The sequence below is a fragment of the Notolepis coatsorum genome (genome assembly GCF_963971535.1).
Source record: "Notolepis coatsorum genome assembly, chromosome: 11".
Classification (NCBI taxonomy): domain Eukaryota; kingdom Metazoa; phylum Chordata; class Actinopteri; order Aulopiformes; family Paralepididae; genus Notolepis; species Notolepis coatsorum.
Window position 1 is genome coordinate 22,225,321 of NC_140175.1, and position 26,005 is coordinate 22,251,325.

The 26,005-nt window shown below is 44.3% G+C and overlaps 1 protein-coding gene across 2 annotated transcripts in view; it reads right to left on the reverse strand.

Moving 5' to 3' along the window:
• ttc33 (tetratricopeptide repeat domain 33) overlaps window positions 1-26,005 on the reverse strand; it is a 71,627-nt gene that overhangs the window by 22,066 nt on the left and 23,556 nt on the right. For both annotated transcript variants that reach the window (XM_084325334.1, XM_084325333.1), the window contains exon 4: window positions 13,415-13,496. In XM_084325334.1, the coding sequence (XP_084181460.1) occupies window positions 13,415-13,496 (82 nt within the window). The remainder of the gene's footprint in view (window positions 1-13,414; window positions 13,497-26,005) is intronic.

The following is a 26,005-nucleotide window of genomic DNA, read 5'->3' on the forward strand; positions in this document are numbered from 1 at the left end:
AGAATTGGTGACGTTATGGTGCATTCTGGTCGTTTAGCCGCGGGTACATTCATCACGCCCAGAGCAGGCCCTGCATCCTGTTTTAGAGGCTTTATTCGATTGCAAATTAGCGGGGCGGGCGGGTGGTCAAGGCCGCGATATGAGAGGACCCCTCCAGTCATGCGCCACTAATGCCCCCATTCATCTGTCTCCACACCACTTGCCCCCAATGGCAGAAGAGGTGAGCGTTGGTCACAAGCCAGGAATACAGAATATCTACTTTTCTTTCGCCATGAGAGGAAACTCTAAATGACAAATGTGCCTCATCACCACGCACCACCGAGATGGGCTAGAACGTGTTATTAGGAGATAGCGAGAGAGGTGGCCCAAAAAAAAGAAATTCTGTAATGCTTGAAATTAAAACTTGTAAAGTGACATTTCTGGGGGGGGAAATGATGAATTACTGTAATTAACAATGAGGCTCTGTGTCACCGAGATCATCCCCAAAGTTTGACAGAGTCTGGCAGGAAGACGTGACGACAGCTCTGCGGTGGAGGCAGACGAGAAGTCTACGCTGACGGACAAGAGGGCCGGGAGCATCGTGTTCACGCTGATTGGGTTAGATAGGAGGAGGATGAGAGGAGAGGAAACAAAAAGCCAGTGTCAGCTCCTCCAGCCGCCTGGTGACAGACTCCCACACAGAGCCGTCGCTGCGCCTGTACGTCACAGCCGGCAGGCAGACACCTCCTCCCAGAGAGAGCTCGAGCCGGTACCTGGTCCGGACATCCGCAACCAAATTAGTTTTGAAAGAAAATGCGGCTATAACTCTGAATTGAGTGCATACAGATGCAGATGACCGTGGAATTAAATAAAAATGAAGCTCGTCTCGACATTTATTAGGAATGATTCGATTAGATTCAAATTCATTGTCATTATGCGGCACAAGTACAGTACAACGAAGTTGTTGAAGTTTGGCATCCGACCAGAGTGCAAGTGTAACCGTGAAGTGCAATAGTAACATACAATGTACAGGTGGTGATTAAACTGTGTACAGTTGTTGTATTAATATGTACAGTGATACAGGTAGGAAGACACTATGGTAGTAAGTCATACTGGCCAGCAGTGTGACTAGTAAGAGTAGGTAAGGGATACTGTATTTGAGAGGAATATGATAGTCTTCTCAATTCCCTTCCTTCGAGGTCACATGGGCTGGTTTCCATTGAGAGAAATATATATATAGGTGTTGGTTGATTAATGTGTGGGAATGAGTGTGCATGTGCACACTGGGAGCTGGAACTAATCGTCAATAAGGTTCAGCTGGTGTTTCCAGACGAGGGGTGAAGCGTGTGACATGGAGTGCAACGAGCAGAGAGAACACCACACCGTCACCGTGAGACAGATATCCCTTTTACACCGGCCAGGCTCCGTGCTGGAGCCGGTTCCCGAACGTAATCTCGCACCGGCCGGCGCGTTCAGACCGGGATTTAATTGGTTCAGAACGTGATAAATCCGTGCTCAACTGGCACAGAAACATTTGTTTTTTCCTCGCGAACCGTGACATCTTGGCTAAACTTGGCTAAACTGGCATATTTACAGTCAAATGTTCCTTAATATGCACTGTCTCTGTATTTTAAACCAATAAATACAAAATACAACAGTGGGCGTGTCATATTCAGATGAATAGGCTGTCAAGACGAGTAAACGGGGGAAAGTAGCGAGTCGGCATTGCACTCAACAGGAAGCGATTTGCCACTGCTCTCAAAACAAGATTAGATTTAAATGTATTGTTATGATACAGCACAAGTACAATACACCATCCAACCAGAGTGGATAAAGAAATGCTCCAGAAATGCGTGGAGAAAGGCGCGAGCGCACACACAAAAGCACACACGCACTGTATACGTTTGAAATGAATCTTTCCAGCAAAGTAGGCTTCTATTATTCAAATGACTGTTTTAATGGGTATCATAGTATTAAGTCCTACTGTAGAACATGACATATTAGCATGACATCTGATTTATTAATGCCAATACTAAAAATTAGGGACAAACGCAATTGGCACAAGTGTAAATGATGGATTAGTCACTCAGTTTTAACATCCGACTGATTAGCTCAGCTCGTTAGTCCACTGGCTGAGGATCCTATGGTCACAGGTTAAAATCACTCTTGGTTCAAATTTCTTATAATTTTTTACGTTTAATTAATTTATCCACTCTGGTTGGATGGTGTGTATGTATATGTATGTATTGTGCTGTATAATGACAATACATTTTAATCAAATCTCATTTTGAAATCGCTACGCTGCCTATGGACACGACAGCATTGCACCATGCTGATCCACTCAACAGGTAGCGATTTCAAAATGAGATTTGATTCAAATGTATTGTCATTATACAGCACAATACATGGAAAGGGGATTGGATTGGGTTTCTTCATTGAGTGCTATAGGGCACAAGCATCTTGTGTTTTATTATAAATGCAAAGAGCTCTAAGGCCTATAGAGAAAAGCAGGAGAGGCCATGTTCATTATTTCCAGGCAGGACTGATCCCATCATGAGTGACTTCTCGAATGTCCTTTAATAAATAATAACGTCTCAAACACTCCTGAGTATGAGATCTGAAAGGTTACGGCTACAAGGACACACTTAATAGAGCTACAAATAATGAAAAAAACAATTGCCTCTCGATCTCCTACGGCAACTCTACTATTCCCAGTGTGACAGGCTAATCTGACTGAGCTCTCAAGGACGCTTTCAGTGTCAGGACAGAGGAGAGAGTGAGAGACGGACAGACACATGGAGACAAAGAAGAAGAGATAGACAGACATTCTGAGACAAAGACAGACATATATACGGAGACAAAGACAAAAATAAAGAGACAGACAGACATGCCAGCTAAAACAAATTGTACGTGCATACCGTTCACATTTTAACCGATACCGGTACCAGGAATTCAGTATCGAATATTTTTTCGGTACTTAACTCTCTCTCTATAATATTTGACAAATGGTTAATCGGTTATTCAATTCAAATTTAATTTGATGAGCTTACCGTTCATCACAATAAATGATAAAAACAGACGGAATATTAAAAAGTAAGTAAAAGTTCATGAATTGTAAAAATAACACAAGTACACAATGATAAAATATGAATCAATAAATGCTAAAAAAAATATATAAAAAAACTGATCTGTTAAAGCAATTACAGAGAGTACCAGGAAGGTGGTCCCAAGACCATGGCCCTGAACTGAGCGGTCAGCAGAGAATTAATTTCCAGCTTACGTCGCAGATCATTCCAGGAAGTTGGAGCACTAAAACAAGAGGCTGGCGTTCCAAGTTCAGACTGTGCACGGGGGACCTTAAGCCTAAACCGGTCATTAGAGCGGGTTAGATAGGGTCCAGAATTCCAATCGAGCATTGTTGCAACATGAGGTGGTCGTTTTTCGATAATGGCTTTATAGATAAACAAATACCAGCGATTATTTATGTCTCTCTGTGAGAGATGATCAACAGAGGACACGTGAAGGGAGACGTGCCAAAATGGTGTGTGTGTGTGTGCGCATGTCTGTCTGTCTATCTGTGTGTATGTGTGTTAAGTCGGGTACCGCTAACATTTGAACCGAAACCGGTACCAGTACCAGTTCCTGAAAATCGGTATCGGTACCCAACCGTACCTTTTTTCGGTACTTAACTCTCTCTGTAATAACAAATACATATATTTCATTTATAAGAAATAAGTCCAAACTTCTCAATTTCAACATTGTTATTAATTTAAAACGTTGTTATTTATTGTTGTAACACACCACACACAAAATAAATCGCATGATCGTGTATTATGTTTTTAAACGTTTAAATATCAACATTATCCGACGATCCTCTGTAAATACTATCAAACTCCTCTGACCTCGTCTGGTCTTTCTAAAAGGCCCAAGAAATGGGACAGTAATATAGTAATAAAGGTACCAAAAATTTAGTACCGATTGATCTAGCGTGAATCGCACACACACATCATTACACACACATTGTCAGCCTCCTAGGGCGAAAACTGTGGCCACTAGAGGGTGGGGGGAATTGTTGTGGACCGACCAACCAGAAAATTAAGGCCATTGATCCTCCCTGCCGGGAACAGGCTGCATTGGGTTCCAAAGTGTCATCGTCATGAAAAACCATTGCTGGAAGAGTCCATCAATACAGCCGTCACACACATCACAGACAGAGAGATAGCTCTGTCAGAGAGAGAACTGTATGATAGCATGTACAATAATGCTGTATATACCGTATAAAAAATAACAATTTCCTGGACCTAAACCCCAGCAAAACAAAAGGAACTGCTGGTGGACTTCAGGCGTGACCCCACAACTATAAATGGCCAGAAAATAGAGCGCGTTGAGGAGTATAAATATCTTGGCACCACCATCGACCATAAGCTCACCTTCAAGACCAACACAGATAACATCCACTCTAAGTGCCAACAGCGACTGTTCTTCCTCAGGAACATGAGGAAGCTTCAGGTGCGACCATCAATCCTGCAGGCTTTCTACGACTCCTTTGTGGAATCGATAATGTCCTTCAACATCACATCATGGTTTGGAGTGATGCGTGCCATCAACCGGAAACCTCTCGACAGGGTCGTTAAGATCAGCGGCAAGATAATTGGGAAGGACCAGGAGCCACTCAGCATCAGCAGCATCCACAAGAAACGGACAGTTAAAAAGGCATCCCAAATAGTTGTAGATAACACACACACCCTTCACACCCATTACAAACTAATGCCCTCAGGCCGTCGATATAGAGCTTCATCACTGAACAAAAGGGGCTTAGGTAGCTTCGTGCCAACCTCCATCAGACTGCTGAACACCTAGGTCTGGTGGAGGCCGGACTGCACCCCCCCCCCCCCCCCCCCCCCCAAGGACTTTGGACTACTTAAAATAGACTCCCCCTTCCACCTGATGGACATATACTATGTACCTGTACCACTATTATTTATTATTTATATACATACAGAACTGCTCCACATGGTTTTTAATATATCATGCTTTAAGTACTGTAGTTTTAATGTAGTTGGTGTTTATTTATATAGTGGTCTTTTTATTGTAGTTTTAACTTTTTATATATATATATAGTGGTGAGTGTCTATGTATTGTGACTGTATGTTTGTCTTTCAACCACTGCACAAATTAAGTTCCGAAAGGAAAATAAAGTAATTTGAAGTTGAAGTGAGCGACGCACTGCTCTGTTGTTCTATAAGGTAATTTAGAACTGTACTTTGTAAAGAAACTCAAAGTGTTAAGAGCGATGGACTGCTCTGTTGTATGTTAGAGCGATGCTCTCTTGTATGTTAGAGTGATGGACTGCTCTGTTGTATGTTAGAGCGATGGACTGCTCTGTTGTATGTTAGAGCGATGGACTGCTCTGTTGTATGTTAGAGTGATGGACTGCTCTGTTGTATGTTAGAGCGATGCTCTGTTGTATGTTAGAGTGATGGACTGCTCTGTTGTATGTTAGAGCGATGGACTGCTCTGTTGTATGTTAGAGTGATGGACTGCTCTGTTGTATGTTAGAGTGATGGACTGCTCTGTTGTATGTTAGAGCGATGCTCTGTTGTATGTTAGAGTGATGGACTGCTCTGTTGTATGTTAGAGCGATGCTCTGTTGTATGTTAGAGTGATGGACTGCTCTGTTGTATGTTAGAGTGATGGACTGCTCTGTTGTATGTTAGAGTGATGGACTGCTCTGTTGTATGTTAGAGTGATGGACTGCTCTGTTGTATGTTAGAGCGATGGACTGCTCTGTTGTATGTTAGAGTGATGGACTGCTCTGTTGTATGTTAGAGTGATGGACTGCTCTGTTGTATGTTAGAGCGATGCTCTGTTGTATGTTAGAGTGATGGACTGCTCTGTTGTATGTTAGAGTGATGGACTGCTCTGTTGTATGTTAGAGTGATGGACTGCTCTGTTGTATGTTAGAGTGATGGACTGCTCTGTTGTATGTTAGAGCGATGCTCTGTTGTATGTTAGAGTGATGGACTGCTCTGTTGTATGTTAGAGTGATGGACTGCTCTGTTGTATGTTAGAGTGATGGACTGCTCTGTTGTATGTTAGAGTGATGGACTGCTCTGTTGTATGTTAGAGCGATGGACTGCTCTGTTGTATGTTAGAGTGATGGACTGCTCTGTTGTATGTTAGAGTGACGGACTGCTCTGTTGTATGTTAGAGCGATGCTCTGTTGTATGTTAGAACTTTGTAAAGAAACTCAAAGTACTAAGAGCGATACACTGCTGTTATATATTTTTTATTGAACAATCTTATCACACTTTTTACTGTCCGTTCTATTTTATAATTTTTAGCCTATTTTAAACTGAATCAAACCGCTCTTTTTTACTCTATCTAATCTATTCTATTTTATTATTTGTATTACTGACAAACTGTGATTTGCCTTACCTTGCTACCTCTCTATCTCTTTGTATTTAATATTTTATGCTCGCTTATGCCTGTATTCTTTTTTTACTGTTGTGAAGCACTTTGAACTGCAACTTCTGTATGAAAAGTGCTATACAAATAGTTATTATTATATATATACATGTATATCCACATCGGTCTGTACATACCTGCATATAATCCTTCTTACATATCTCTATATACTATATCAATATATGTATATCTACTTCTATATCTGTATATCTGCTGGCCAGTATGACTTACTACCATAGTGTCTTTATACCTGATCAGTGTACATATTAATATTACAACTCTGTACATACATCTGGTTAGCACTATACTCGGTAGTCCTAATTTATAGATTTGATTCCCAGTCTAATCACCTGTACATTGTACATTACTGTTGTACTTTACTGCTACATTTGCACTCTGGTTGGATGCCAAACCTTTTTTCGTTGTACTTTACCTGTGCTGTATGATGACAATACATTTTAATCTAATCTATCTGAATCTGATTCCTACTGTACATACAGGTCAGACATAGCCACATCACAAAGCACAGGCAACTGTAAACATACGTAGTATGACCACAGTTCGTTCACACGGCGCGCGCGCGCACACACACACACACACACACACACACACACACACACACACACACACACACACACACACACACACACACACACACACACACACACACACACACACACACACACACACACACACACACACACACACACACACACACACACACACACACACACACACACACACACACACACACACACACACACACACACACACACACACACGCACGCACACACCAAACTATCCATTATCTTGGATCATCAAATGACAGGAATGTAAGATCTGCTCTGGCTTAAAGGGATACATTGGATTTATCTTCTTACATAAAGAGGTATGAAATACTTGCCAGTAAAGTAATTGATGCATAGCCGTTTGTGGCTCGTTGGTCTGGGAGAAAAATCAAGCATCAGAGATACATGATGAGGCCTCATTGAGGGCTCTAGTATTGAGGGGTTAAAAATAACCAGTATTCTGCTGTGAGGGGTAAAAAAGGACTCTTGTATTCTGCTGTTGATGGTAAAAATGACTTGTATTCTACTGTTGATGGGTAAAAATGACTTGTATTCTACTGTTGATGGGTAAAAATGACTTGTATGGGGAGCTCCAGTAGCTCACCGCATATCTCGGCGCTATTTCTGCGTCGGGGAAAACCGTGCTGCGTCACGGATCTGGTGGACTCCGAGTTCGATTCCCGGACCCGCCGTCATTTGTCAGAATGTCTTCCCCTGCTCTATATCCCGTTTCACCCTGTATCTGTCGGTCATGCTTGACCAGAAAAGCGATAAACGCTAAAAAATAAAGTTAAAAAAATTAAAAAAAAATAAAAAAATGACTTGTATTCTGGTGTGGATGGTTAAAATGACTTGTAGTTTACTGTTGGTGATACAAAATTACTAGTATTCTATTGTTGATGGTTAAAATGACTTGCATTCTGCTGTTGATGAAATCACTTGTATTCTGCTGTGAGGGGTTAAAATTACTTTTATTCTGCTGTTGATGGTTAAAAATGACTTGTATTCTACTGTTGTGGCTGGTTAAACATTACTAGTATTCTGATGTTGGTGGTCAAAATGACTTGTATTCTGTTGATGGCTAAAAACGACTCTTTTATTCTACTGTTGATGGCTAAAAACGACTCTTGTATTCTACTGTTGATGGCTAAAAACGACTCTTGTATTCTACTGTTGATGGCTAAAATGACTAGTATTCTACTGTTGATGGTTAAAAATTACTTGTATTCTGCTGTTGGTGGTTAAAAATGACTAGTATTCTTCTGTTGGTGGTTAAAATGACTTGTATTCTGCTGTTGATGACTAAAAATGACTAGTATTCTGCTGTTGGTGGTTAAAATGACTAGTATTCTACTGTTGATGGCTAAAAATGACTAGTAATCTGCTGTTGGTGGTTAAAATGACTTGTGTTCTGCTGTTGAGGGTTAAAGGGACTTGTATTGTGCCGTTGGTGGTTAACATTACTTGCATTCCGCTGTGGATGATTACAGTCTGCTGTGGAACCACCTTTTGTTACAGTATTCACCCCTCCCCATACAACACCCCCCCCCCCCCCCCCTTCCCAGAAAGCTTAAGAAGAAAGCTCACAGAACTGAGCGGGAAGCTTGGTTTTCTTCTGGCCAGAGAAGCAAGACCTCCATCCAACTCCTGAACCTGAATTTGTATTTGACTGGCAGTGCAATAGATTTGTTTCAATCATGCAGATTTGACCACGTGCCAAATTAACCTCTCCGGCTCCACCTCCAAGTGGGTAAAGGATGAAAAACCTGAAAATGCATGCATGGCATTTTTGGGTTGGTTATTTCCATTGTAACCCTTCAATTGATGAAAGTTGCCAACATATATCAGTTATATATACCTAACATATATCAGTTAGGTCTTACAGTTATGTTATAACAATTCTACACAGATTACTTTAGCAAAAATATTTTCTTTCATAAAGTTTGTAAACAAAGTTTTCAAGGGCTCTTTTTGTCTCTTGCTCGTCTTTTCCACGTGCTTGTTTTGATTCTAATGTGACTTTGTGTGTAATGTGTATATGTGTGTGTGTGTGTGGTGTATGTGTGTGGTGTATGTACAGTATGTGGTGTATGTGTGTGTGCGTGCGTGTGTGTGCGGGTGTGTGTGTATGTGGTGTGTGTCAGGTATATGTGTGTGTGTGTGTGTGTGCGTGCATGCGTGTGTGTGGTGTGTGCGTGTGTGTGCTGGCGTGTGTGTGTGTATGTGTCGTGCGTGTGTGTGTGTGTGTGTGTGTGTGTGTGTGTGTGTGTCGTGCGTGTGTGGTGTATGTGTGTGTGTGTGCGTGCATGCGTGTGTGTGGTGTGTGCGTGTGCGTGTGTGTGTGTGTCGTGCATGTGTGCGTGTGTGCGTGTGTGTGTGTGTGTGTGTGTGTGTGTGTGTGTGTGTGTGTGTGTGTGTATGTGTGTGGTGTATGTGTGTATGCATAGGTCGCGGAACCGGTATGGCCAGTAGGGCCGTGGCCATACCTACCTTGGTGTGTATCAAACATCAAACATTATGTAAAAATTCAAATATATCAGCAAATACATTTACGTTCTTAATGTATTGCACGTTTGCGCACTTCCCGGGCTGATTTCTACAAGACAGTGGTACAGGATTCGAAGGACCTAACCGATGCCCCTGTGTTACCCAGGCAACAGAAACGCCCCAAAAAATTGGATGTGGAAGAAGCCACGTAGACATTCCAGAGCCCAGTGGATCATTATAGGAGACTGTATTTTGAAGTTATTGATCTTCTTGATGGCGAAATGGACCGGCGTTTTGAGCAGAGAGACCTGCATGTGGCTGCTGACCTGGAACGTCTGATTGTAACTGCGGCTAAAGGGGAGATGGACAGTCTCTCGTCCTCCACAGCGTCACTCTACGAGAAGGATTTAGACTTCGACAGTTTACGCGCGGCGCACAGTTGAATATGCTGCCAGATGCGATCCGAACGTCTGGAATTACCATCACACCAGTAGCATCAGTAACATCGGCAATGAATGGTGCTCCGGTAGCGAAAACCCTATCGCCAGATGTACACAGGATGTTGAAATTGTTTTATACAATTCCCGTGTCAACTGCCAGCGCCGAGAGGTCATTCTCAACCCTTCGTCGGATGAAGACTTATCTAAGGTCAACAATGACTCAAAGGAGACCCAATGACTTGATGTGCAGCCACACACACAGGGATGCTTTGGCCAATGTGGAGGTTCTCGCCATTGCCAGTGACTTCATCCAGCACAACGAGAGCTGGTATTTGTACCTCCAAGCAAAACATCCGTTCCTAGTGGAATTTATTTAACAAATGTCCCTGTGGTAAATAATTTTTGCCTTGTTTTAAATCAAATTATTGTGATACCCAGCCGTTAAAAACGGTTCAATACTCCATCTGACGTACTGGTGAGCAACACCGGCGCCCCCCAAGGAACTGTGCCTGTCACCCTTCCTCTTCACCCTCTATACCTCAGACTTCTGCCGCAACTCAAGTGGGTGCCACCTGCAGAAGTTCTCTGACGACTCCTCCATCGTAAGCTACATCACCGACGATGATGAGGAGGAGTATAGAGCCCTGGTGGAGAGCTTTGTGGAGTGGAGCGACAGCAACCACCTCCAACTCAACACCAGTAAGACCAAGGAGCTGGTGGTGGACTTCCGGAGGGGCAAGAAGAGCCCCCCCCCCGAATCCCATCACCATCGGAGGGGAGGAGGTGGAGGTGGTGGAGTCATAGTTCCTTAGGAAACACCAGAACAATAAACTGGACTGGTCGGACAACACAGAGGCCCTCTACTGGTCAGACTAGAGGTGATGGCAGAGAGGGGGATGAGAAGGAAGCTGGCTGCTATCCTGGAGAATCCCTCCCACGGTCCCACCCCCTCTACGACGACCTAGTCAAAATGAGAAGCACGTTCAGCCACAGACTCATACCCCCCCCGACACTCAACTAACCGCCTCGGACAGTCCTTCATACCAGCGGCCATCAGGCTCCACAACAGTGGGCAGGGATTGCTGTCAGACATCCGACTACAACTACTAGGAACCTAAAAAGGACAATAACACTACCTTATGCATACTGCACCTACTGTGATACTGTGAATACTGTATATTTCTTTCAGTTAGTTAGATAGTAAATTATAACACTACCTTATGCATACTGCACCTTATGTGAATACTGTATATTTCAGTTAGTTAGATAATAAATTATATTGACTTATTTGTTTACACTGCTCGTGTTGTTTTTACTACCTGTACCCCCCGCCCCCCCATGCTGCTATGATGCCTGAATTTCCCCAAGGGGATCAATAAAGGAATATCTTATCTTATTTTCTTAGTATATTGCTATTTATTAGTAGCTGTAACAATCACTTTATTATTTCTGGATTATTTAAGTTTCCACATCGTCAAAATATCATCAATAAAAGATCATTTTATAAAGAATTTCCTGATATGGTTTTTGCCGTGGTATCGTTTTAGAAGCGGTATCGTGATACTTCATGGCACAACACTACAGTCCATGCTTCTGCTTATTGCAGGCATGGTTGGTCACGCCAGCTCATCAGCTGAACTCCCCACAGTGATTGACAAAGAGAGTTTTTCGGATTTACATTGATCTCGCAAATGACCGTTCCGGAAAAACAAAAACACAGGAAATTGCGGCTCCGCATAGGTCTTTCATATCCGCGTTGTGGATTCAAGCGTTATTGTTACCGGGAATCCACGTGCCGTGCCGCGCCTTCTGAAGCTGCCGGCCGCACTCGGGAACGTGACCAGAGCTTGGACCACGGGGTCTCGGTGAGTCAGCGGACGGCTATGGATCAATTACCACATACCACTTCATGTAAATTCAACTATATTTTTTGTTGTTTTATCTCTGAAATCACCAGCTGCAAAACGTTCTTCTCTGGAAACAATTCCCCACGCATGAGTGATTTCCAAGGAGCCGTGGTTTCCAGGAAGCGGCCCCCACGCACACAGGGGTCCCTGTGAGACACATGTTCCGAGGGGAGAAATTAACACTCCGAACTCTAGCAGTTCATGTCTTTCAGCGCGTTTGACTCACCCTGTACTGTACTGTACTGTACCGGCGGAAGAGGAGGAACGTTACACGCGTTACAGTACCATCCAGCGGGACCGGGGGCTTTATTATTTTTAGCCCTGAGGGAGGAGCAGGGGAGAGGAGGTGGAGAGAGGAGGTGGAGAGAGGAGGTGGAGGAGCGGGGGAGAGGGGAGGTGGAGGAGCGGGGGAGAGGGGAGGTGGAGGAGCGGGGGAGAGGGGAGGTGGAGGAGCGGGGGAGAGGGGAGGTGGAGGAGAGGAGGTGGAGGAGTGGGGAAGAGGAGGTGGAGAGAGGAGGTGGAGGAGAGGAGGTGGAGGAGGTGGAGGAGTGGGGGAGAGGAGGTGGAGGAGTGGGGGAGAGGAGGTGGAGGAGTGGGGGAGAGGAGGTGGAGAGAGGAGGTGGAGAGAGGAGGTGGAGGAGCAGGGGAGAGGAGGTGGAGGAGTGGGGGAGAGGAGGTGGAGGAGTGGGGGAGAGGAGGTGGAGGAGTGGGGGAGAGGAGGTGGAGGAGTGGGGGAGAGGAGGTGGAGAGAGGAGGTGGAGAGAGGAGCTGGAGGAGCAGGGGAGAGGAGGTGGAGAGAGGAGGTGGAGAGAGGAGGTGGAGGAGCAGGGGAGAGTAGGTGGAGGAGCAGGGGAGAGGAGGTGGAGAGAGGAGGTGGAGAGAGGAGGTGGAGGAGCAGGGGAGAGGAGGTGGAGAGAGGAGGTGGAGAGAGGAGGTGGAGGAGCAGGGGAGAGGAGGTGGAGAGAGGAGGTGGAGGAGCGGGAGAGAGGAGGTGGAGAGAGGAGGTGGAGGAGCGGGAGAGAGGAGGTGGAGAGAGGAGGTGGAGGAGTGGGGGAGAGGAGGTGGAGGAGTGGGGGAGAGGAGGTGGAGGAGTGGGGGAGAGGAGGTGGAGAGAGGAGGTGGAGGAGTGGGGGAGAGGAGGTGGAGAGAGGAGGTGGAGGAGAGGAGGTGGAGGAGCGGGAGAGAGAGGAGGTGGAGGAGTGGGGGAGAGGAGGTGGAGGAGCAGGGGGGGAGAGGAGGTGGAGGAGCGGGAGAGAGAGGAGGTGGAGGAGCGGGGGAGAGGAGGTGGAGGAGCAGGGGGAGAGGAGGTGGAGGAGCAGGGGAGAGGAGGTGGAGGAGCAGGGGGAGAGGAGGTGGAGGAGCAGGGGGAGAGGAGGTGGAGGAGCAGGGGAGAGGAGGTGGAGGAGCAGGGGAGAGGAGGTGGAGGAGCAGGGGAGAGGAGGTGGAGGAGCAGGGGAGAGGAGGTGGAGGAGCAGGGGGAGAGGAGGTGGAGGAGCAGGGGGAGAGGAGGTGGAGGAGCAGGGGAGAGGATGTGTCGGGACAATAATGTTGTTTTGTCAAGTACCTGGGACTTCATCTCGTACAGCAGGGGGTTGTCTGGAGTCAGGTGAATGGCCTCATCCCACTTCTTGATGGCCTCCCAGTTCCTGAAGAGAACACACACACACACACAAACACACACACATTCAGTTAGAAACACGTGCACACATTTGCACATGCATTTAATTTCATACCTTTATTTAAACTCGAAAGGCAACTGAGGTTTCACTCACTTACAGCCACGTCGAGTGTACTACTGTCAAGGGTTTAAACTCTGCAACAGAGGGGAGAATCTCAAGCTTTAAGGACTGTTGGGAGTTCATTCCATGAGCTAGAGGCATCATAGCAAAAACTTTAAGGAGCAGCCAGTCACTAGAACAAGTTCCATAGGTTCCACAATTCCATTCCAACCATGATGTAGTTTAAGGAGGTAGCTTATCCAATAAGGGCCTTCAAAATGAACAAATACCAGACACACAACACACACAGACAGTCAGGAATGGATGATGTGCATTTTCATAATGTCCAATAGTTTTCTCTCCCAGGCAGTTAAAGGCTCATGTAGAAATAACCTAATGGCCTGCTGCCCGTCTGCCCCTCTACTCACTGACTGCACTGAGGCCCGTCTGCCCCTCTCTACGCTCCTAGCTCATGGAATGAACTGTAACAGTCCTTAAAGCTCGAGATTCTCCCCTCCGTTTAAAACCTTGATCTCCAACCTTTGTCAATCAAGTTGTATCATGTGTTTTAATTGATGCGTTATCCTTACTCTTTGCCTCGTCTTGTTGTTATAATTTCATATGCTTTTTTTCGTGTGCTTATTTCTGTATGTACCCTCGACGTGACTGTAAATGAGGGGAAACCTCCGTTGCCTTTCGAGTTTAAATAACGGTTTGAAATGAAATGAAATCCGGACTGTGATTGTTGCATTACACCTAGACACTACACCTCCAGATGCTGTGGTTGTTCTGTTGCCACTTTGCACACACCGTTTGGTACTACTCATAGTATATATTCAGATTCATACAAATCATCTGCACCTTTGTTGACATCGTTTATTTTATTGCCTATATTTATGTCTTTCTAGTTTCTACCATTACCCTGCCCATACCTGTACCTCTCCTCCCCCCTGCCCCATGCTGCTATGACACCCGGACTTCCCCAAGGGAATCAATAAAGGAGAATCTAATCTTATCTTATCTTGTTATGTTATAGTCCAGAGCTACCGTATCATTGTTCCGTTAACACCTCGTACACACTACACCTACTGTACACATGCTGCGCTTGTTATGTTATAAATTATCTTCGTTGTGTAGCTCCACTTTGCTCACGTGAGGTCATTCGAGTGCGTCAGACAGGGTCCACAGTTCCAATCTAGCAACATTGTGATATAATAATAAGGTGGTACTAATTTCACGCCAATGGCTTTGAAGATAAACACGTACCAATGTTTACCCATGGCCTGACACCGGACACTCCCAGTCTCTGGTCCGAGATGGAGTTGAAATGTTGTTATGTAACGTAGGCCGGCGAGTGTGCGCGTGTGTTGGGCAGACATCACATATAGCCGGACGTTATTAGTAGCTATTTAATTCGAAGCTTCGAGATTAAAAAAAATATATATATATATTATAAATAGATTTTATTTTTATTATTATTTTTTATATATATTTTTTTATGTTGTGGGACTTGTACAGCACTTTGTTCAACTTTGTCAGTGCTGTAAAGTTTAAACCTTTTTAAATCTTAGACAAACGAAACACTTTGCCTTCATGAAATATCGTAAGCCGTCATTTGAGGCTTTATAAAAGCAGCACAATGAACACAAATCTGTCCGTGCCGAGTCCGACCTCATCTTAAAATAACAGACAGCATTGCTCGTTGTAGTTAACAAAGAGAGGCAGAGTTGATTTTGCACAAAAAAAAATATATATATATATATATTCCATTTTTATTTATTTTTTTATTCAAATTTTATTTTCATATTCGACTCCCATGCCCATCGAACGACGCTTCGAAGCTTAGAAGTATAGCCCTAGTTATTAGGCTACATATCCCTGGCAGTTTGCAGGGCTCAGCGGAGGAGTCACTCCTGCCTGTGGAGAGCTGCTGTGATCCTCTTTCCAATCCATCTCACCGCGGTTTACGAGGCTGAGTCAGACAGAAAACACACCGGCCGTGGAATCCGGGTGATTCATATTTCAACAGTTCCAATTTCACCCACAGTTTTTTCCCACGGCGTCGTGCACGACCACCGCCGTGTGCCGTGCGCGGCAAACTGTGGTCACTTACTCACGGGACGAGACGGAAGGACGTTCGGTGGGACGCGTGCGCAGGTGGTGCTGCCAGCGGCGCCTCGGCTCAGTGTTTCAGAGGAAGCCATCGCCTCGACTGCCGTTGTTCCGCTTTACATTCTCTACATTCCGACAGCCATCACTGATATGAGTGTTTGGTCAGTAACATGGGTCTCCCAGTCCCTCCACAATACATGTTCTAGTATGCCGTTCGCCTGAATACTTTAGACAACAAATGTTTGTTTCCGCGTCTCTGATTGGCCAGGTCATTTCTGGTCATGTGACATGTACGCCCAATCGTGGGACCGCAAGTTTTTACACTGGTTAAGCTTAGGCGCTCTTTCGAAGTTGGTTACGGTTAGAGTTTGTCTTAGAGCATGGCGATAGAACGCCTGCCCTGATTCCGACGGTTAAGCTTAGGCACTCTTTCGAAGTTGGTTAAGGTTAGAGTTTGTCTTAGAGCAGGGCGATAGAACGCCAGGTAGTTTGCAGGCTGTTAGACCCGGAAATAGGCGCAGAACTTGCTGTCCCACGATTGGCGCACATGTCACATGACCTGGCCAATCAGAGCGCAAAACTCGAACGCGGAAACAAACATTTGTTGTCGAAAGTATTCACGCATCCCGTTCCCATTTTATCCAATCAGGAGAGAGAACCCCAGATAAGTTTTCACTTATTTCAAGAAATCTTGCCCAAGCCAAATTTGCTTACTGCACTGGCAGATTATTTTACTTGTTTCAGGACACATTTGCTTAAAACTAGTTTTTATTTCTTATTAAAGTCAGTGTGGAGTTCTCTCTCCTGATTGGATAAAGTGGGAACGGGATACCAGGGAATTTATTTTGTGTTTACTGCAGAGCAGAGGGACTGGGAGACCCATGTTACTGACCAGACACTCTATACCAGTGATGGCTGTTTACTGCAGAGCGGAGGGACTGGGAGACCCATGTTACTGACCAGACACTCTATACCAGTGATGGCTGTTTACTGCAGAGCGGAGGGACTGGGAGACCCATGTTACTGACCAGACACTCTATACCAGTGATGGCTGTTTACTGCAGAGTGGAGGGACTGGGAGACCCATGTTACTGACCAGACACTCTGTATCAGTGATGGCTGTTTACTGCAGAGCAGAGGGACTGGGAGACCCATGTTACTGACCAGACACTCTATACCAGTGATGGCTGTTTACTGCAGAGCGGAGGGACTGGGAGACCCATGTTAGTGACCAGACACTCAGTCAGTGATGGCTGTGTGTGTAGAGCTATTATTTTAACACGTAGACCACTTATTTGAACAAAAAAACTAAAACACACAGCACCTTTAACAGCTTGTGGTGGCACATTTTCCACAGCACAGCTTTATTGCCTAACGTTGCTTTAAGATAACACAGACGACACCTTAGCACTTCGCCTGCTTCAGTTAACCCAGTTAGAGTGAACGGATGCTATGCTGCGCGCATGAGTAGGAGCTAAGGACACACAGCCACGAAATATATTACTCATTTTCCGGGAGGTTTTAATATAAATTCTCTGCTCATTTTACTCCCGTCTATAATTATGCCAATGTTGTGCTCATGCATTTTGTGTCTACATCACTGCTGTGAAGCACTTTTGACTGCCATTCTTGTATGAAAGGTGCTATACAAATTAAGTTTATTATTATTAACGTATAAAGTATTACGAATAATCTAATATCAAGCTCGTCTGAACATCTGAGTCATGCTGTGATGTAGTCATCAGAAAGCTCACGCGTGTTACATGTCAGGGGACAGAAACATAGCGAGGGGAGGGGGGGGAGAAAACAGAGGGATGGGAGAAAACAGAGGGATGGGAGAAAACAGAGGGATGGGAGGGGGGCATGGGAGAGAATGGGGCAGAGGGGGGGGGGGGGTGAGTAGGTAAAGAACAGGATGAAAGAGAATAGCATGGCTGAAGTGTTAAATTAGTGAAGAGCAGGAGCACAGAACTTGTTGTTTTATTTTACGTACAGGTAATGGGCAGAGGTGGAGAGAAAGAGAGAGAGAGGGAGAGAGATAGATAGAGATAGAGAGAGAGAGAGAGAGAGAGAGAGAGCGATAGAGAAAGAGAGGGAGAGGGAGAGGGAGAGAGAGATAGAGATAGAGGGGCCTTTCTCACTCACCCATTCGGTTCCATTCCGTTCTAGTCCGTTCCGAGATCTGATGCGAACTCCCCCCCCCCCCTCTCCCCCCTCTAGTTTGTGTACACACTCAGTCTTGTTGCGCTCTTTGGTTTTTGTTTACGGTTTGCGTTTTGAGCTTATAATCTTGCCGTAGGCGATGATGTCACGCTCGAAAATGTAAACAGGAAGAGACTGGATGCTGATATAAAATAAAACAAATAACCAATAAATATGAAGTTATATTTGAACCTCTGTTGTCAAGCCTTGTCAATATAACCCACCCCCATTTCTCACAAATGGATGGTGTTGTAGAGTTCGCTTTTGAGCGTTTCCCAGGGCTAACGCTAAGCTAACGGCTAACGCTAGTTAGCTTAGCCTAGTATAGCCACTGTAGCACTTATTTTTCAGCAAAGAACGTGCAATAAACAAAACGGATACATTCACTGTGTGTTCTGCCTCTCATTTGTTGATGAAACAAAACTAACATCAACACAATTGAACACCAAAAGCGGAGTTAGTCTCATAGGCGCTGATTTTGTTAGCTTACATGGTAACGTGAATGGAATATGCCAGTATAATAGTATAGCATTGTGGCAACGCTAAGCCTGTTCAGCAGCTAACATTATCCCATCGCTCGTGGCAAATATAATTGCATGTCATAGATCTACTGGTCGACCACGGCCGACTGGTTGGGCACCACTGGTCTAATAGAAATAAATGCATTCGAACAAGAAACCAATGTATAGACATAGCATGGCAAACAAAATTGCCAGGCCTAATGCGAGCCAGAAGTGCTGTGCTTTGTAACGTGGCTTCATGTTTTCATCCACTGAGCTGTGAGGCTCCACACGCTTCTTTTTGGTTGAGGTCTGAACTCTCAAATTGCCCATAAATATCGTTTTTGTGGGTATTGTCCAGTTGTTGCTGTGTGGTTTTATCTGCCCAAAATTCAAGCAAGCATGAAAAGCATTACAGTAACGACGTTGTGTGTGTCACGCCCCCCGCTCCCACTGGCCCGCACCCGAGACCATCTATTTCAAGTGTCCCAGGTTCAGCGGGGGGTAATACGAATCAGCGCCGCTTCTCACCCAAAAGGGGTGTGTCCGTCTGAGTGAGAACATTCCCCCCCGTCCCCGGGGGCGCTGATTCGACCCCGATTGGTGAGTGAGACAGGCCCCAGAGATAGAGATAGAGAGGATAGATAAACAGAGGTGTGTAAATATCTTTGTGTATTATTTCTGGAAGATTTTATTTTTCCTGTTTTTTGTCAGTAACTAATCGGTTTAACTAGTCTCATTAGCAGTGAGCAGGACAAGGCCTTCCTGAGGGTATACTTACTCCACAATGGAAATAATTTTCTTTATTGTGTTTTTAACCTCGATGATTTAAAAAAAATTATATGTATGTATTCCTGCTGGGCAGTTTTATATGCATCTTTTATGAATTATCAATTCAATCAATCAGGTGCGCCAGGCTACTCGTTCCAACAGCTATCCGTCCGTCAGTGGGGGCCGAACTGAGCGAGCGGAGGCTTCAGCATGAGGTCATCCACGCTGGAGCAGGTCCACATGTCTCTCAGTCGAGCCCTTCCTGAACGAGACTGTCACCTACTCCGTCTGTTTGTGTCTCGTCTGAGCCCCGCAGAGAGGCACCGGCAGGGGCTCCTAGCTGGCCCTCGAACGCCTCCCCTCCATTAGCTATGTTCAGCCTGGCTGGCGCTATAGGGAGGTGTAGTGGTGGTTACGCCATTGCCGTTTCCCGCACGGTCCACCCCTCTTGAAATCGCAATGTATTTCCAATGGACACATTTCTAAATCGTCTCGTTTTAAAACAAATAAAGCATGACATTGGCACGGTGTACCTTTCTGTGTGTATTCATCCACAATCTATAGCTCAACATGAACATTTTTGCAATTAACACATTCCCTGCCATAACTTATATCCATCAATATAGCCAGTCTGCCACCACTGTAAGCCTATGGAGATGTTCACCTTCTTTGCAGGGCTATAACTTTTTTAATTGTATTGCTAAATTGACATTACTATGGCCCATTCAACATCGATTATCTATCGTTGAGGATGTGGGAACGTTATACTTTTTCATTCAAACATTCATACAAAAATACCTTCTAGAGTATAAGTATGTTTTTATCGTTTTCTGCAGTAATTCCTAGAACGTGAGTTATAGGCCTAAACCGCATATATAGATTATCGATTGCCGTTTATTCCCGATACACGCTATATTAAAAAATCCAACTGTATATGATCGTATACGTTATGATTCATCATGCGCAGAGGAAAGGGGGGGGGGGGGGTAGTTTATAATTCCGTGATAGTCAGTAAATGCTTTATGTAGTATGGGTGATATATTGATCAGATCGGTTTGCAGTGAAATTAATAAACAATTGGGCTGAAAATAACGTTAGCGTCCTCTTACCGTGCGTCAAAGAGACTGGCGGTGAAATATCCCAAGTATAGGACGTCGATCGCCTAGGTCCATTTCCGGTTTGTATGTCGCAATAAACGCCGTAATCATATCGATTATTAAAGTTTATAAAGCGATCCATATGTACTATAGTGTCTGTCGGGAGCCTTGCAACAATGTCTGACGGCCGGATGAATTTAATCGACGCACACCTCCCACTTCCTGTTGTTCGAGTGTAACTCGCCCGACCATCCACCAGGCGGCGGTATTGAGCCGGCGTTGTATTGAGCCGTAGGGTCCAGCTGCAGCGCCGGAGGTGTATATATGAATTATGAATGCCATGGCGAAAAAATGAAATATTGATCTCAATATCGCTGTACAGCGTGGACGGCGGTGGATGTGTTAATCGTAAAGGTACCAAAATAACAACATTTACGTTTTCGTTCACTCTGGCGCTGCTGACTGGGCGACAGCACTGAACGACTACTGGTAAGTGTAGTTATTTTTTTACGACAAATTAAACAACCTTATTATAACTAACATTATGTCAACCAAAAATGCTTAAACAATAATGTTACTGATAGAAGGGAACTCATTTTGTGCAAAAATGGAAAGCTTGTCAATGTTCATGAGGCAGAATTATCACAATAGCCGATGATACATTTTCCCAATGATGAATCCCTATACGGGTGGACCGCGTGGGAAACTAAAGTGACGTCAGACTACACCTCCCTACAGCCATGGCCAGGTTTGGTACGGCATGGCTGGGTTTGCGTCTCCATCGCCTTGTTCTTGTAAACTCTCCACAGCCGTTGAAAATGCACACACCCAACAACTGCGGCACACAAGCTAAACCGTGATGATACAACAGTCCCAGCCAGGTTGTAAAAAGGTGGCCGTCTCAGCCAGGTTCTAAAGACGCTCACTGTGTGCCAGACAGCAGGCCACAGCATGGCCAGTGGAGACAAGGCATAATACTAGGTGTGAAGAAAAATACATTTCGGTGAACTAAATTAAAACTAAAAACGAGACATATGAAACTGAAATCCCCCCCCCCGGCAGTCAGACTCATGAACAAATAACAGCCTGCTACCTACCTACCTGCCCCCCACCCCCCACACACACACAATGGTGCATTTATATAGCGCTTTACTATATTTTTGTTCCTCACATTCACCCATTCACACACCGATGGCGGAGGCAACCATGCGAGGTGCCGACCTGCACATCGGGAGCAGTTAGGGGTTAAGTGTCTCGCTCAAGGACGCATCAACCGAACCGGGAACCTTCCGACTAGCAGACGACCGCTCCACCTCCTGATCCACTGACTGTCGCGTGACGTTTTACATGTCTAGTCATGATTCAACAAGGCATCATGATGTCCTAAAATAAATAAAAGCACTACACAAACACAGCAAATGGCAGTGAATAAATAAATAAATAAATAAATAAATAAATAAATAAATAAATAAATAAATAAATAAATAAATAAATAAATAAATAAATAAATAAATAAGCTGTAAACTCAATCACACGGTTATAGCTATAGTGGAATAGAATGGACACATCTACATTCTGCTCTCAGCACATCCCAATTCCTTTCATGTAGGCTATATATTTGCCATTTTTCAGTAATAGTCCATATACCGTCTTGTTCTCCATTATTATTATTATTATTATTATTATTATTATTATTATTAATAATAGATTGAATTTTAAGAGAGAAGCGCCTTTCTCAGACTCAAGGACACTGTACAAGGAAAGGATGGAATAAAAATAAAAGTAAGTAATAAAATTGAAAAAATATATATAATAAAATACATAAAAGATCTGTGTATAGTAACAACAAGAAAAAACAAATAAGATAAGAGATAAAAATAAATAAAAAAAGGAGGCAAGTTCTGTCCAATTGGATGAAGTGGTTAAAATTAACAAACAAACAAACAACAAAACAAAACAAAACAACGGAATCTGTGGCTTAAAAAGAGTCAGGGGTGGGCTACTTGGGAGCGGGGCCGTGTTGCGTGAAGGCAAGTGTGAACAGGTGGGTTTTTAGCTTGGTAGGATGGAATGTTTCGATGCTCGATATTGGCTTTTTTTTAGCTTGGTTATTTTTTTTTACATTGCTTAGTGTGCACATTGTAAGAGCCAGTGGAGAAACATTCCATCTTACTGGTATGATGTTGCATCATTGCGTCACGTTTGGGGGACGGACCCGAGACGGCAACTCTAGCAGACGGGGGATCCGACGGATTGTCTATCAGTTTTGAAAATAGCGTATTTTATTTTGGCCAAACTGCTTACTGCATACATAAAAATTGCAATTATAAATCGATTCTAACATTTTCAAATTGATGCAGTTGAATCGTCACATTAGGATCGATGCATTTCAATTAGGGATGCTCGATATTGGCTTTTTTACCGATACCGATATACCGATATTGTCCAACTCTTAATTTCCGATACCGATATCAACCGATACCGATATATGCAGGGCCCCCCCCCAAAAAATGGAAAAATTTCAGGTAATTAACATTACATATCTCTTGTTGTGGAATTAACACAACATTATGCATACTTTTGACAATAAATAAAATCAGAATTTGTTTTTACTTGCTTGCCTGGGTAAATAAAGGTTAAATAAATGTAAAAAGAAAATAATAATAATTCTTTTTTGAAAACCGATAGCCTACCGATATTTTCCATTTTTATGCCAATATCGGACATCCCTCATTTCGATGCATCAATGCATGGTTACACCCCTAGTACCTAGTGGGACACTTCAGAATACCAAGACCTGCCCTAATGGAGCTGTGCAAGATTAAAGATTCAAGATTCAATACCCTGGAGCACGGAGGAGCCGGACCAGACACTCAACCCTGTGCCACCACACGTCCAGGTACTGTCCACCTTGGGCTTTTTAGCCACTGGGACATTCCAGAGGGAGGTAGGAGACAGGGTGGGCTAGAACGCACATTCAATTTAAGAATCAGTTGCTTTCCTCATTTGGGGGAAGCGCATCTGAGAACACTTTGGCTGTTTAAGAACACATTTACAGTACACACGTTCATGAATCCGACGGGGATCTTTCTTAGGTTTGTTCTTACAGAGACACTTAAGAAAATGTTTGAGAATGAGGTCCATCCTTCCTATGCTTCCTAACATTCTTCCTATGCTTCCTAACATCCTTCCTATGCTTCCTAACATCCTTCCTATGCTTCCTAACATCCTTCCTATGCTTCCTAACATTCTTCCTATGCTTCCTAACATCCTTCCTATGCTTCCTAACATTCTTCCTATGCTTCCTAACATCCTTCCTATGCTTCCTAACATCCTTCCTATGCTTCCTAACATCCTTCCTATGCTTCCTAACATCCTTCCTATGCTTCCTAACATCCTTCCTATGCTTCCTAACATCCTTCCTAACATTCTTTCTACTGTATGCTTCGTAACATCCTTCCTTTTTTTTTTTTTTTTGTCTTTTTCCCCCTCCATTTTCCTCCGATTTTCTCCCATCCCAATGTTAGTCGTATGCCAATTCCCAGTCCCTTCCTGGTCGCTGCGCACTTACCCCCCACAGTCAGATCATCTGGGAGAGTGGAGGCTACCACGTGCTTCCTCCGACACACGTCCAGCCAATCACCGCTTCTTTTCACCTGGCAGCGCGGATTCTCATTGAGAGGGCGTAGCGTGTGGAAGGATCACACTATCCCCCTCACGTCCAATCCGCGCTTAGCAGGCGCCCCGACCGAACTGTAGGAGTCGCTGTTTACAACGACCCGGACCCACCCCGCCAGCTTCTCCCACCCTCTGATACAGCCAATTGTATCAGTGCAGACGACCAGCCAAGCTGGTGACAACCCCGGAGCTGTGAGCTGGATTCGAACAGGCGAACCAAGCTCACAGCTCCGGGGCTGGTGACGAACGCAATCTCCGCTCGACCACCTAACCGCCTCGTAACATCCTTCCTAAGCTTCCTAACATTCTTCCTATGCTTCCTAACCTCTTTTCTATGCTTCCTATCACCCTTCCTATTACCGTCTAGCTTTAGCATGCTAATGCAAATAACTATAATTGGAGAGTGGTCTGTGTGTCTGTTAGCGTGCTAATAACTATAATTGGAGTGGTCTGTGTGTCTGTTAGCGCTAGCATGCTAATGCTAATAACTATAATTGGAGAGTGGTCTGTGTGTCTGTTAGCGCTAGCATGCTAATGCTAATAATCACAAGGGTTGTGTCAGTCTGTGTGTCCGGCATGCCGCCTGGTGAAAATCTGCGCTCTACTGAGTGCACCTTTCTAGTTGAGATTGGGATGGCTACACAAAAACTATGCCAATACAAAATTGTGTTTGTATTTCCCCATACCAATTCTGAACGTCTTAAATCTTGCCCCGGCACATTCCACCCATATTGCAAGAAAAGTAATAAATTAAAACTGAAAAAAACAAACAAAAAAACAACTGACTGAAAACTAGGGATGGGCAAAACTCACAAAATTACTATTCGATGGTCACTGGGAACTATTCCATTACTGATCTGCCAGACGGAGTTAACGTTAGTGTATTTTGGGAACAAAAGCATTCAATCTTAGTGAAACAACATGGCAAACGTACAAAACGTTTCTACCATGCAACATCTCCAGTCTCTCTTTCTTCGTCTTTCTTTTCTGTTCTCCCGGCTGTTAACAGACTACCTGGCTAGCTACCTGTACCCACTACCCAGCATGGCGTTCAGCGGTGTCCCAGTTAATAGGGTCCTCTCTCAATACACTACACATTGTAGGTGCCGGTAAAAACAAGGGAAACGTTTTTTTTACCAAACGATATTCGCATACATTTTTTTTTTTTTTTTTTTTACAACTGAACGACCATTAGAATATTCGAAAATCGATAATAACTACAATAATGAATGGTAAATGGTGCATTTATATAGCACTTTTATCCAAAGCGCTTTACAATTTGTTCCTCACATTTTTACCCATTCACTCACACACAAACAGCGGCGGCAACCATGCAAGGTACCAACCTGCCCATCGGGAGCAGTTAGGGGTCAAGTGTCTTGCTCAAGGACACTTCGACACGCTGCCCGGGAGGAGCGGGAACCTCCGGATTACCGGACGACTTCTCTACCTACCGTCACCCTGAATAACCCTGCTACTGAATCCTGTGCTCAGCCAAGCACAGAAAAAAATAAACACGCTTTGGCCAATATGTTGATTGATTGATTGAATTGATTGATTGATTGATTGAAAACTTTATTAACAGATTGCAGAATGGGTACAATACAGTACAGCTCAATACACACAATTGTTAAGGGGATGCAGACCAGAGAAAGACTTTCGTCTTGTTTACATCAGGGTCCCCCATTTTCAATTCATCAGGACATATATGATATACATGACATACAGATAGTCAGTACAGGTCTTGTGACCACAAAGGCAACCGCAACCTTTAATAGGCCCTATTTACACACCATTTATGGGGGGGGGTCCTGTCGATCACACATGACTAAGCACGGATGGGCACGAGTAATGCCTTCGTAGATCGAGTAGTGCTCGGGTAATTGTTTAGGGAAATCTATTTTTTAAACAGATCTTAACCCTTTCACTACCACACTACAGAAGGTTAACCAAGGTTAATCAAATTCAATCAATCAATCAATCTGCAACAGGCCTCTCCGCTCATGAAACGACATGTCCGTATCGATAGTCTATGAGCGCTTAAGTGGAGCGACGTGTTGTTGGCACAAGTTGGAAA